Source organism: Cynara cardunculus, assembly GCF_001531365.2.
Source record: "Cynara cardunculus var. scolymus isolate 2C chromosome LG 14, CcrdV1, whole genome shotgun sequence".
In the NCBI taxonomy this organism is placed as follows: domain Eukaryota; kingdom Viridiplantae; phylum Streptophyta; class Magnoliopsida; order Asterales; family Asteraceae; genus Cynara; species Cynara cardunculus.
Genome location: NC_037541.1, coordinates 7,031,375 through 7,046,181, shown reverse-complemented (window position 1 = coordinate 7,046,181; position 14,807 = coordinate 7,031,375). Strand labels below are relative to the sequence as shown.

The window sequence follows — 14,807 nt, the reverse complement described above, 5'->3', positions numbered from 1 at the left end:
CTGGATTGGGATCAGATCTAAGATGGCCAACAACAAGGAAAAAACATATTAGCATACAAGATAGATCTGAATTGGGACCATATATGATATAACCAACAAAGATACAATAGATTAGCATACAAGATAGATCTGGATTGGGACTAGATCTGGTATAACCAACATATAGCACATAAAACTAATACACGAATCACGTAGTGGGGACCAACATAAGATCATAACGATCTTAGCAAGGCACACACCCAAAATGATCATTTATTTTTAATTGCCAAATAGATTAACAAACAGATAAACCAACAATTTGGAAGAATCATACATCTGCATATTGGACCATAGAGGAAGAATACTAAAGGACACAACTGATAAAAAAAAGAACAAAACAACAAACAAAGGTTATGGGGGCCAGGTGGAGATCTTGAAGATCTTGTGAAGGCACACAACCCAACCTATGAAGAAACCCTCAAAGAAACTAGATAACAAGAACAACGAACATATCAAATATCACTTAAGGGATCGACAAGGGAGATTTTAAATCTCGTAACCATGAAACCCTAAAAGATCTATATCCGATTACTTACAAGAATCACAAAAAGAAGGATTTTTTCAAAAAAACACAATCAGTCGAACCATATAGCTCTGATACTAAGTTAAAATTGTTTGAAACTTGAAGAAACAATTTTATTTCATATACAAACAAAGAACAACATATAAATCTGTACAACCTATTCATAAATCTGTAAACTAAAACTAAATATAAGATCTATAACAAAATGTATCTTAAATCTAGCTTAGAACAAAAAAGAAAAGAATATGAAGATTTAAAACAGATTAAGTGAGAGAGAAAGAGAGAGAGAGAGAGAGAGAGAGAGAGAGAGAGAGAGAGAGAAATTGAGAGCTATTAAGAGCTAAAACAAAATTTGTAAAAATGAAATCTGATGCCAAATCTAAATGAAAACAACTTTATATATCTTCAAGATTATGTCAAGAATGGTCCTTGGACTTTTGTAATAATTGCTCCACTAATCGTTGAGAAGTCCCGAATATGAGGCGTAGTCCTCCAAGAATAATAAACAATCCAACTTTCTAACTTGAACACTTTTCACCCTTATTTGTTAATATCCTGACAAACAAGTACAACAAAGAGTAAGTCAAGATTGCTAATATCACACATACGTTTAACAGATAATTCTTACCTACGAGGTTGTACGACAACAACAAAGCATATCTAGATAAAGCTCTTTTAACCTGGTCCATCATGAACGAACCAAACATGCGGAGATTGAAACATAGTTGTTAAAAGCGCACTTGAGGTGCACAAGGCGCAAGAGTTTAGGTTTTTCTATGGTCGAGGCAAGCTAGGTGCGGCCTCATAAGTTAGATTGAAATTCTGTGTCTTTTAGATCAAGTCTTCTCGTATTCTCATCTCCTAGACTTATCATTTCCCGCGATGAATGCACCAAACCCCTTAAAAATACAATCAAAACCCATCTCACCTTTCACCTCTCACCTCCTCAAATTCGTTCATCCTTTCTTTTGATTGTACCACTTGGCTGTTGAACTTTTTTGTTATTTGAGTCTTATATAATGCTATTTGAGTTTATGTAATTGTGGGTGTATAGGGGTGTGTGTGTGTATATATATATATATATATATATATATATATATATATATGAGACATGGCTTGCATTCCTAAGGCCTGCTCCTGCTCCTGCTCCTGCTCCTGCTCCTGCTCCTGCTCCTGCTCCTGCTCCTTCGCAGCCAGGTCCTGAGTCCCATTTACGCACATGTACATTCCCTTTTTATTTGTAAGTTATAGGTTTTACAAGAAAGTGGAAGTTCCCTATCAAGTGTTTGAGGAGTTAAGAAGTAATACGTTAGGGAATCTTGACCTTTTTAGGAAATCTCTCCTCCTAAAAGTTGATGTTCATGTAGAAATAGCTATTGTTCTTTAGTTACTATATTAACTTTTCTTTATTACTTGTCAAAATGGTACTATTGCAAAATGTAAGTTTCACCCTCAGACCTTCTGGAATCTTAGATGGAAACTGCAAATGAGAAGATTCCCAAAGTTATCTTCAATGTTTGAATATTTTTTATGTGAATTCTTCTTGAGAATGAGTGGAATTTTGACAAAAGTGCAAACGGTAGCAATCTTTTTATCCATTTACATTCCTTAAATTTGTTTGAAAACGAAGCGTTGTTGCAAACTATATTGGTTGGTAGCACTTCAACAAGGACAATGGTTAGTTTGAAGCAACAAGTCAAGTACAATACTCTACTGGCGAGCATTGAGTTGGGTCGGATGGCGATTGGTTTTGGGATGTTTCTGATGTTGGGTAACTTTGGTGGGCCTAGTGGCATGTCCACAAAGTTAAAGCGATAGTGGATCAGTTATAGGCATCCTCTCCCCATGGTTTTTCCCCTTCCGAGTTTCCACATTAAAATTTTAGTCTCTCTCTTATGCTTTATTTCGCATATTATTGGGTTGATTATTGTTAACATTACTTGCTGATTGATTATCTTATTTTGTCAATCGTTATTCTGCCTAAAATCTCGATATAGAACTTTAGTTCATTTGTTCTTGGGTTATTTATGTTTTAATCAGGAACCAACTATCGAGCTTATGTTATTTGGGTCTTGGTATTTTCACAATAACTAGTATCCGAGCTCAAGGATTAATATTGAGATTTTTTCATCGATTGAAGATTATAAGATTATTGATTTGCTAGGGTTTCGTTTATGTTGACAATGAAATTCGATTTGCCTTTGATGGAACGAGATGCCCGATCCATTATTGAAGATAAAGATGAGAGATGTTCTTGTCCAACAAAATTTACATAAATGCATTTTGGGACGGGCGTTTATGCCTAGTGCTTGGACACACTTTGTATGAGTTTTTATTTTTAACTTTTTTGATAATACTTAAAAATCGGTTATTATTCTTCTGTCCATTATGTCATCAAACATATTTAGGTAATAAATTCATAAAATTATATTTTGTTGCATTTGTTGACCGTTAGGCAATCAACAAAAAAAAAAATCCCCCGTAAAGGTGGACTTTGGCCGAGAACACACCGAGTGTAAGACGTAGTGTTGCGTCTTACTCAAAAAGTTAAGGTTGGTTTCATTTGTAAAAATGTATTGTATCATATTAACACGATTGAATTTTCCTCGGATCAAACCGTGTTTGACTTTTCCCTGATTAAACTACGACCTTGTTGGCCTTTGGTTGACCTTAAAGGTGCACTCGCTTAGAAATTCGCGGGTTCGCCATCGGTGAAATCATACGGGTTCATATGTGAATTATACGTGTTCATATATGAACATATAGTTCATATGTTAATCACACAGGTTCACATATGAACCCATTTGTCACTTATTTGTAAAATTTATAGAACTACCTCCTCTATTTTTCGAGTTTTTTTTTTATAAGTTTAATTAAGGGCTACTTGATAGTTGTTGAATGATTTGATGCAAAATGATTAAGTGGTCAAAATGATTAAGTGGTCAAAATGATTAAAAGACTTTTATGATATAATACAAAATGAAATATGGATGTTTGATAATTGTTCAGAATAAAATTAGGATTCTGAATGGTTTAGGAAGACCCAAGGCGCAAAATCATTCAGATGGTTTTAAAACCATTAAGAGATATTTTTTTGCCAAAGAAGATTCATTTTTTAGCGATTCAGAAACTGACTATCAATTGAACTATTAAGAGGTAAACAAACACACCAAAATTAAACAAACACATTGAAAAATGTGGTTATTTTCGGTTATGCAGATACAGATCTGTTAGGTGTAAAATGAGAACTAAAATTAAAACATTTTGCTTGTATTCATTAATGAATAACCAAAGATAACAAGAATATAATACATGTGCCATGGCCAGAAAAATGGAAGAATAAGCAAAATCAAGAAGAAAGAAACACAAGGTTGACGAGTCTTGCATAAGATTCGACCGGTCAAGTAACTCATCTTGCAACAACGTCATGAGTCGAGCCATGGTTAGAGTCATGATTCGAGCCGAGTCGAAGACCTTTTAGTGCAGAAGATTGCCCTGTACAAGGAGAGACATTTGCATATATTCTATCTTTCATACCATGTGGTTTATTCAGGCAAGTATTGCCGCAGAGCCTCGGTTCTCTTTGTGTTTCGTAGCTTGCGAAAACCGCAAAGTTCGATCTGTCGGACCCTCTCACGACTCACACCCATTACGTCTCCAATCTCTTGCAATGTTCTTGTTTTACCATCTTCAAGCCCGAACCGCCATCTAATGACTAACTGCTCTTTCTCGCTTAACGTGTTCAACACCTTCTGTAAGTCGTCGGACATGTGTTGCTTGAATAATATCTCCTCAGGAGTCTCTTGGTCGGGATCATGAATAAGGTCCTAAAATCAAACATTTGATGATGAATATATAAGCAACAAAAAGTTTTGGTTCAACGCCATCATTTGCCCACAACTTTTAACCTATGTTTGGAAACCAACGATAAACTAGTTATGTTTGGTAAATAACAGTTGAAAAGCTAGATGACAATGTAAAATGACTTAAAAAGACGTGCGGAAAATTTCTCAATTTGGTATGAAGGGCATAATTGGAAAAAAAAGACGTGAAAGAAATGCCCCCGAAGCTTATTGAAAAGCTATATGAAGTAGTTCTTCAAAAAGATGGTTTGTGGCTTACCAAACCGAGACTTTACCAAATGAGCTAAGCTTATGTAGATGACAAAGTAAAATGACCTAAAAAGACAACTCGAAAAATTTCTCAATCCGCAAGGAGCATAATTGGAAAAAGTAAAAAAAGCCTCTGGAGCATATATTGGAATACTATTCAAAGAATTATTTTAAAAGCTGGCTTGTGGCTTACCAAACGATTTTTTTTCAATAAGCTCAAAAAATAAGCTAGCAAACATGTCATACTTGGTTAACAGTGAAAATTACACGAGAAGTTGATTGTTGCACTCTATTATTCTCACGGATGGGGACCATAACGCAATGGATTGCAAGTATCACTTTTCAGAATGCTAATAACATTTCTCAAACGGAATGATAAAAGAAAAGAAGGAAAACAAACCGTAAGTTTGAGACTCCCATCGAGCCCAACATTAATATCAAGAGATTGAGCTGGCTTAGGGGCAAGTTCTGCAGCTTGAATCCTCTTAATGGAGATGCCTGTTTCTATTGCAATTTCTTCGCGAGTAGGTTTCCTTCCAAGTTCCCTATCCAATCGATGCTTGGCCTCATTCACCTTAGATTGCACTTCCACCATATAATACTGCATCATCAACAAAAAGAGATAAAACTGCGCATCAGCTCAAGCTAAGAGGGCGAAATCCATACATGTGAGAACATATGGAACCCCATTAGATTTCTCTCCAACAGAATCCTCGAGGAGAGAGGAGTGGTTCCAACATATATAGGGAAGAAATGGTCCAAGTCTAACCAATGTGGGGCTCCAACAAAGGCTACACGGACAATTGTCCCAGGGTTTTGAGAGGGGGGCTAGACAAGTATAGATTGCCCCAGAGGCTCTGATACCATGTGGAACCCCGTCAGATTACTCTCCCCAAAAGCCTTGGAGGAAAGAAGGGAGGTTCTAACATATATGGAGGAGAAAATGTCCAAGTCTAGTCGATGCAGGACTCTAACAATACAGACAGTTTACAACCATAATTAGCTTTTACCGGAACATGAATTATCCTGCATTGTTCAGCACGAGACCTTTGGACAGCTTGCCTTATCCACCAGTGAGCATATGTTGAAAACTTGAATCCCTTTGAAGCGTCAAATTTCTCTGCGCTTTTCACAAGGCCTTGAATTCCTTCCTGAAGGATATAAAGTTATCAACAAAAGAAAAAAGATCGATAACTTGAATTACTGAAGGTTATTTGATTATATAAAACTGAAAAAGGTTCATACATACTTGAATAATATCTTGAAGATGCACTTTTGTTCCATAAAAACTTCTTGCAACCGAAATAACAAGCCGTATATTGCTCCTAATCATTTTGTCCCTGCATTCTTCACCATGGTGCACACGTCTCCCTAATGATATCTGATCAGTGCCCGCTGCAGCAGCCCATTCAGCAAAAGTGGGTGGCACTCCAAAGCGTTTTTCAAGATCTTTATGGATTTCTTGCAATTTCATTAGGTCCTGCATGTTAACAACAACGAATTTACACATATACAGATTTGGGACGGTATAGTGCTTCAAAAATACAGCAAGACAACTCGTAAAATATATTACACAAAAACGATTGCTGTTCCAATAAAGACATGCAAAACTTAAGGTATTATGATTCGAAGGCAAAGAACGATCAGAATTCTTTGCAAAAGTAGTCAGGCAACCTAAGATGCCAAAATGAAATCACCAGGAGTACCAAGTGTAACCTAAGGGGTTGTTTATTTCTTTTCCGGTTAAGCCTTGTATCTATTAAGCTTTCAGTAAGCATTAATCTCTCTGGATGAATTGTTTGATTTTTGTCCTGAATAACAAAAATTACAATTTTATCCTTCTGTTTACGTGAGTGTTAGAATGAAAATTAATTGTTTGACAAATCTTCTAATATGACAAAAAAATAATTGTATGAATTACATAAAATAACATAAAAAATAAAAACTCAACAAGTTCATTGCACAATGCTTGTTTGATTACAATTTTTAAGTTATGCATTTGCCGGTAACTATTTAGTTTTTAACGAGACATGGATTAAAAATTGTAGGGCAAGGGTAATTTTGAAAAAAAACCTACCTTAATGCATCACGATAGGGTGGACAAGCTTATCATGTTAAGTCCATCTCTTAGTATTAAGTTAAAATCAAACACCTTACTATAGCTTAATTAATTAAGCTAACCACCCATTAAATTTATTAAGTTGACACCAAACACACCCTACGTAGACATCTAAGATAAGAAACTTCAGGGGTCTATCAGACTCTTTTGACTAAAAACATCACTCTAGAGCTAGAAACTCGGAGCTTCAGGATGGTTTCCACATGCTTTAAGAGAAATAGAAGTTCATACCTGTATCCCTTTGGACAGTTCTACTTCCTCTGCAGCAGTGAGAAGCTTGGCGCTAGTCATTCCTCCCAAAAAAGCCAAAACGTCTTTTCCACTACGCCTTCTGCCCGCACTAGGTCTTGCTGATGCAGCACTGGCTCCAGCCCGCACTCTGCTCATAGCAGCAGAGTTCACTGACACAATACCGGCTTCAGCCTTTTCTGCTGCTCTCATTCTCCTTGCTTTCCGTTCCACTTGACGCTTTGATCTCACAGTTATAATAGATGAGAGCTGGGCTTCAAGAATTTCAAGTTCTTCACTTGTGGGTTCAGTTTCTTCTGAGGTTTGTGATCCAGTCACATTTACGGAATTATCAGACTCAGAAATGTTAGGTGTAGATTTGATATCTAACGCTTTGGTGTTGTGATGGTTCAACATCATGGCTGCTGCACTCTTAGCAACCTTTACTGCAGCCTTTGCTAAAGCAATTGCTTCAGCAGCTGCAGCAGCGTATTCACTTGTAGCAAACTCGGAAGGCGAAGTTGCTCCAATATCTCCCTAAACAAAAGGTTCCAATGCCAAAATACTAATGTAAGATTTTACATTTTTCATCAGAAAAACAATCTAAAATACATAGTAAAAGTGACTTAACATAATGTAGAGTAGGATTAGTTATGTACATAAACAGACGTTATAATCTAACAAAGTTTGTGAAGCAACCAGGATATAGTTATGAATGATACATTTGAATCCAGCAACATTTTTATGCGGTGGAGTTTTAATTAGACAACTTATATTATATAAGAAAGTGTATATGTTTGACCCATGTACTATCAAATAATATAAGTTTTGCGACCATACCAACAAAGTAATTTATTTTGCCATTGTACCTCATGAAACTTCTATTTTTGGCCCACCGTCCCATTTTTCAGCTTAAAAATGACTTAACCAGTTTGCTAGAATGCTATTATGTCAGTGTCCATTAAGCGCATATATGTCCATAGAGGCATAGATATCAGTTTTTGGACAGAAAGAAGACTAGAGAATAAGTGGTGATCAGTATATGAAGTGCCATTAGTAGAGGACGAAACAGTATCGTACTCGGTAGCATATGGCCAGCAAAAACATTCTTGCAATACATATAGTAACATGAACAACCCATTAAAATTATTGGATAGGATATGCTTCCAGAAGGCAAAAAGTGCAAAAGAAGCCAAAAGTTGGTCTGTCTAACCATTGGCGGATTCTGACCTCTATAGATCGACCTACTGAACCAGGATAGACCCATGGTCTACTCCCAACAACAGAGCTTGTATGAGATTCTATAGATGGTAGCTGGAAATTTTCAATATCAAGCACTCCAGCTGTTGTTGATGATGCTGAGGAAGACCATTGTCTTTCAGCACCTCCTGAATTTGAATGAACCTCTAAAGATGATAACTGTAGTTTTTCTAAGTTAAGCACTGTAGAGTCTGTTGATGGCGGTGGCGCTGTGGTTGATAAAATACAGCGAGTCGGGAAAAAAGTAGGCTCTCTACATTTTGCTGCATTTAAACCGAGTAATAACATTAATAGCAAAACCGATGGTGAGTACAAATAATGTAGCAATTTTAAGCTAGGAGGTATCGCATTTTTTTATTTTATCCACTTATACCAATTTCCTCTGTTGTTCGTTTTCTTTGGCCCATGTTATCACTTCTCATATCAAGTATATAAGACCCACAGTAACATCTTACTTTATTCTCATACTCATCAATGGGACCCACAAAATGAAAAAACAGAAATGACCAAAATAAACAGGACACAAAGTATCCAACACAATAATAGGGATTTGGGCTTTCATCATGTTTATTTTTAACTTTTTCAGCCAAGTTAAATGCTGTAGCATGGATGACTTGTTATAAATGGGCTGTTACAACATACAAGTTCAATAAACAAAAAAGAAAGCCCAGATCAAACTAATAGCCGTACAGGGTTGGTTCCGGTGAGAATGGAAGTCATGTTCAGAAGGGCAAGAAGGGATCTCCACCCTTGGATCAATCCTAAATGAAGATCAACAGTAATAAGATGCACCAAGATGCACCAGATCAATTCCCGTGTCAACCGCAGTTCATTGGGTGGGGGCGAGATTAAAAGTGATCAAGGGTCCAGTTCTTACGCTTCTCACTCAACTCTCATTCTCACACAATCCTTTGTCTAGCCATACATCCATCAAGGAATAAACCAAACATGAAACTCTCTTCATAGATAAGGAACAAGTGAATGTGGCCCAGGTTTCCAAAATTCTTTAAATTAATTGGTTCTCTTATACATATTTGAGTGAGAAATGAAAGTGTACTCTCAAGAAAAATATTATTTCAGAACCAAATGTTATTGAGCCGATTGAACCTATTCCTAGGCAATATCCATTTAATGTTCATTTAACTCCAAATCAAGGCTCAAATAGCTGAAGAAGCCCTAGAGCATTAGGCAAAAATAATCCTGACAACGACTTGTTAGTTGATCCCAAGAAACTCAATGAATATAACAGGAGTAATGAACTCGTCTCATATTTTCCTTTTGGCTTGAGAACCAACACATGGAGTCAGTACAGAATGCAGTACCAACACATGGAAATGACAAGTCGATCTGTTTTAAACATTCTTTTCCTAAAATAGATGAGCCAAATGCCTTTTCATCTTTCGAGGTTGGAGCAAATGCACAGCTGCTCACACAATTGTGTGTAAGCAGTAGATGAAACGACATCACTTTGACAAGCTCTCAAAAGGTGTAGATCTAGAGTATCTGACCATAAGTTATGTATTGACCGTAATGCTATGTCCCAAGCATCGTGACATTAGGCTAATTCTAGTTAGCGACAAAATTTGTGATAATTGGGGGATGAAATTGGTAACAAAAATGATAATAAAAATTAGTTATGAAATTGGTGATAGAAAATGCTACAAATTGATGAAAAAACTCAAATTGGCCGATGATATTTATGATAGATTGGTGATAAATGATGATAAAATTGGCGACGAAGAACTAAGTCGTAAAAATAACCCTAAAGCATAAGCACTATAAAGCCTCCATCATTACTCCTTTTCTAAAACTGCCAAAAGGTTACGCCTGTATAGTAATAGAACCATAACTTTACAGCTTTAATGGCAATATGTCGAAAGAACATTGTTGTGTACTGCATGCTGCATGAGATATGTTACAACTATTTTGTCTTCTTTTCTTAAAGTAGCATATACTTCACATTTATGTGGATTATCATTTCTAATAAGCTCATGAGAAACTCACTTTCATTCATCATTGCATATTTCTAATAGTCGCAATTTTCAATTCTGAAGTTACTTTTATCATGTTTCACGATATACAATGCAAGTTTCCATGATTTTTATTTAAACGCTATTTAAGGTGTTTCATGATGGAAAATGTGAACCGAAGCTCCTTGGTTTTGCATGGGTTGACGAGGAAAGTCACTACATAAGTCTTTTTGTTCCAGCTTTTACAAAGAGACAGTTTTTCCGGGGTTCCACTCCCTTTTACCCAAAACTGATGATCATCCCGCCACAAAAAGACATTCTTACTAGTTGCTCGAAGAAAACAATTAAAAGTTTGCCAAATTTTTACACTTAGTACAAGAAGCTCCTGTAAACTTGAAACTAATGACATTAACCTATAAATCTTGAGCCTAATAAGCATGATTTTGATGGGTGATTCGAAATTGATATAACAAAATCTGTAAACCTATAAAAATTCAGTGCACTACTCATAAAACCGTGATAGCAACAAACTTTACAATCTCGGTCATGTAAAGACGCTACTAGTTCTATAAGCCTAAAAAGCCTCCAAGACCATCACCAACTTCAAAACAACCAAATATTTTTGTCACATATGCATTAAATATTTTTCAATTTTATACAGGAGGTACCCAACTTACCCAAGAAAGCAAGAGCAGCTCATTAAGTAAGCAATAAGACAATATCCAAGTGTTTGCTTTAGTTTTGGCACCTAAGAACTCCCTCGGTATGACCCAATACACATTTAGTCCTTTGACCAATCATATCTGAAACTAGTTAAAAGACTTAAACTCCAGTTTCTCTAGCAATCCGACCACTTTTTCCTGCCAATTTCAGCTTCTTTTTGGTTGAAAAGATGTGTTCTAAAAAGCATTAAGCAACACTAGGCGATCAAGTAAACTTCTGGCCATGTTTAATTGGATGCATAAGCAGTTCCTTTAAATAAATAAAATACAATAATTATTATTACATTATATATAAGCATGAGATTAAGAATTCGGTACCGCATTGTTTTAGTACAATAACTTTTCTAAAAGATTTAGTTTCATTGTTCCAATGATATAATTACTCAAGAAAGAATTAGAAAGTTTATCTCCTAGTAGAGAAAAGTCAATTCATAAACCCATGTTGAAAATTGTCAATTGATGAACCCAAGTTGAGAAAAATTGAATTAATCCATGTGTTAGGCTTAATCCAACAATTAGTTGCTACTCAACGAGTAACAATTGGTTAAGCCTCGGCAGCCGACAATGGCCTTACGGCCTTAACTAATAGACGGTGTGCTTAGTATGTGCGTATATATGTACGTATGTATATGTGTGTATATATGAATACAGGTCACACATGTATATGCAAATTGTTTTGAAATTAAACTATGACAATTATTTCGGTAATAGAACATTTTCGAGTACAAAAGCTAAAAATGTTCCATCACTTTTTGAAATTTGACAAAAAAAGAGTTTGAAATTCCATAACTGGAAATGGATAGATGATAACCGACCCAATCCAATTCATAAACAGAACACTAAAAACTAGAAGTAGATATATCACTAATCAGAAAATAACATTAACATTAACATTAACTTGAAACTTGCTATCTAACAAACAAAAACACGAAGTTACTACAATGTTGAATCAATCAAAATATTTAAAAATCCAAAATTCAGACAGAAAACCAGTAATCAAATAAAACAAAATCCCAAATTCTAGATGTAGATTACGAACACATTCAATGACATAAAAAAAAGAGAGATGTAATCTTACGTAGCTGCGGAGAATGATGATTGAGGGTTTTGAATTGGATGGAGAAGGAATCCGGCAAGCACTTGAATTGGGGCAGCAAACAGGACATATTTTCTGCTATAGATGCATACATGTAATGATCCTCATATACATGAAATTTGAATTCAAACAAACATCTGACAATGAGAACGAAAATGGGTTTTAGCGTTAAGATTGAAATAGAAGGTGAGAAAAGAGAGAATGAAGAAGAAAGTGAAGGATGAGATTGTGTTGAATGAGGATAAGGAGGGCTTGAGTGAGTGAGGACCAGAGATAGACAAGCAGCAGCCTTTTGAAGGAAATTGGATTTAAAACCTTCGTCATTTGGGCTTTGGACCCAACAATTTCAAAATCCAAAATAAAAACAATCATTTAATTATTATTTTATTTTATCTTAAAAATTAGCTCTTTTATCTAACAACCGGGGCCGTTTATCACACGTTTATTCGGATAAATGTTTATCAATTCACATTGTCTTATTGGATGAATACGGTAACAACTAAAAATCTTATTCGGTAAGTACATAACAAGAACAAAGAGTCTTGCCTATGGACGATCCTTGTCATTTAATTATTATTTTATATTTTACCTTTTATTTTATTTTATCAAGTCATATCATTGTTGGAAGAATATGACAAAAATTAAGAATCTTACCTGATAAGAATGAAGTCACAAACCAAGAGTCTTGTTCGTTAAGTGATAGCCGTAACCCTTATATGCTTACCGAATAAATTATTAGAATGTAAAATCAATCAAGTATATCCTTTAAATAATTTTAATTTTTCCCATTTCACTCACCTTTCCTTTTCTTTTCTATTTCCATTTTCTCCTCTCAAATTCAAGAACACAGCGGAAAATACCCTTGCAACACTGTGCGCTGTGACTCCCTGCACTCGTTCTTTCTGCCCTTCGTAATGGCTCAAGCGATACTCAGTATTCCAGTTCTCTCAGCAGTCATCACGACAACTACCGTTAAATTGTCAAAATCATTGCTCAATTCTTCATTGCTTCATGGTTATGGTCGCGGTATCTGTTGTTGTTCGTCAGCCGTAACTGTTTCACAACAGCAACAACGACAACCGCAAGTCCGGAGCCCTCAATTGGTCGCATTGGAGTATGCTGATCTCAGTATTCCACATATTGTATCGGAGGTATTAAAAATTCGAATATAAATTGTGTTTTGTGTAATCTTATTGCTGACTGAGTCATTACTCCCGGCGTTATCTTACAAGACTTTGCATGCTCACATTTACTTTTGAACTTCAAAATTGGCTTGTTTTTGAAATTTGAGTAGAAATTACCGAGTTGGGTATACTCTGTTACAAACAAGATTTGATGGAAATTGACAAAGCAAGAAAGTAATGGGTTTGGGTAAAACCTGCTGTATATTTTATTTAACCAGAAGCCAGCCTTTTATATGCTTTACATAAAACAGAAAAAGGCTAAAAAGTAGGAAACTACCTAAGAAAAAATAAAAAGGAACCAGCAGCTAACGTTCTAAAGATTTCCCTTTATTCTAGCACTCAACTTTGAATTAGAGACTTAGTCTTCAATACTCCCCTTGATTCAAAGTTAGTGATGAGTAGCTGATCTCGAAATTCTTCAAACTTGGCTCTTGGAAGAGACTTTGTGAATAAGTCTGCTAATTGTTGCTCTGACTTGCAAGATATCAGCTGCACTTTTCCTACAGTAACTAACTCTCGTATAAAGTGATGTTTAATCTCTATGTGTTTAGTCCTACCATGTAATACCGGGTTCTTTGTTATCGCTATTGCTGACCTGTTGTCACAGAATATGGTAGTGGCCTTTTGTTGTGTCTGATTCAAGTCACTTAGCACCCTTCTCAGCCATACAGCTTGACAGGCTGCTGCTGTCGCGGCAACGTACTCGGCTTCTGTTGACGACAAAGCCACTGTAGCTTGCTTCTTTGATGCCCAAGTGACTACTCCTGATCCAAGAGTGAAACAATTTCCACTTGTACTCTTCATATCTCCTTTTCTGCCTGCCCAATCATTATCAGTGTAGCCTGTCAAGTCAAACGTTTCTTGCTTTGAATACCAAATTCCATATGTTGTTGTAGCAGCAATATATCGAAGGATCCGCTTTGCTGCTTCAAAATGCTGCTTACTTGGGCAGTGCATAAACCGTGACACAAGACTAACTGCATATGCCAAGTCGGGTCTTGTATGAGTGAGATATATCAAACGTCCCACAAGGCTTCTAAACTTTYTTGCATCTGTCAACCCTGTACCATCGTCAATAACCAATTTCTCACTCACATTCATTGGTGTTCCTACTGTTTTACAGCCTTCCATACCGAATTGCTTTAAAAGCTCTATGGCATACTTTTGTTGAGATAGAAATATAYCATTTCTTCTTTGCTGTACTTCAAGGCCAAGAAAGAAGCTCAATTTGYCCAAGTCAGTCATTTCAAACTTGTTCATCATAGCATTCTTAAAATCAAAAATAAGTTTTATAGATGAACCTGTGTAGATCATGTCATCTACATACAAACTTACCAACATAATATCTTTAGCTCCTTGTCTCTTTACGTATAATGTTGGCTCATTGGGGCTTCTTTCAAAACCATTTTGACRGAAAAATTCATCTATTTTGCTGTACCAAGCTCTAGGGGCTTGCTTTAAACCGTATAGTGCCTTTTTTAGTCTATACACTTTGTGCTCTTCTCCGAGGACTTCAAAGAATTCTGGTTGTTGAACATAAACCTCCTCTTTTAA

General features: G+C 35.9%; 2 protein-coding genes across 2 annotated transcripts in view; one reads left to right on the top strand and one right to left on the bottom strand.

Annotated features, from left to right (window-relative positions):
* Positions 1 to 3,740: 3,740 nt before the first annotated feature.
* Positions 3,741 to 12,325, bottom strand: LOC112526554 (RNA polymerase sigma factor sigB). The gene is made up of 7 exons (XM_025136885.1): positions 12,052 to 12,325; positions 8,252 to 8,544; positions 7,025 to 7,558; positions 5,924 to 6,154; positions 5,685 to 5,825; positions 5,075 to 5,275; positions 3,741 to 4,389 (listed from the first exon to the last, which is right to left on the bottom strand). The coding sequence occupies exons 1-7, from the start codon at positions 12,161 to 12,163 to the stop codon at positions 4,108 to 4,110; spliced, it is 1,794 nt and encodes a 597-aa protein (XP_024992653.1). The 5' UTR covers positions 12,164 to 12,325; the 3' UTR covers positions 3,741 to 4,107.
* Positions 12,326 to 12,918: 593 nt separating this feature from the next.
* LOC112526319 (tRNA (guanine-N(7)-)-methyltransferase) overlaps positions 12,919 to 14,807 on the top strand; it is a 25,777-nt gene continuing 23,888 nt past the window's right edge. The window contains exon 1 of the mRNA XM_025136577.1: positions 12,919 to 13,220. Coding sequence (XP_024992345.1) covers positions 12,984 to 13,220 — 237 coding nt within the window. The 5' untranslated portion in view covers positions 12,919 to 12,983. The remainder of the gene's footprint in view (positions 13,221 to 14,807) is intronic.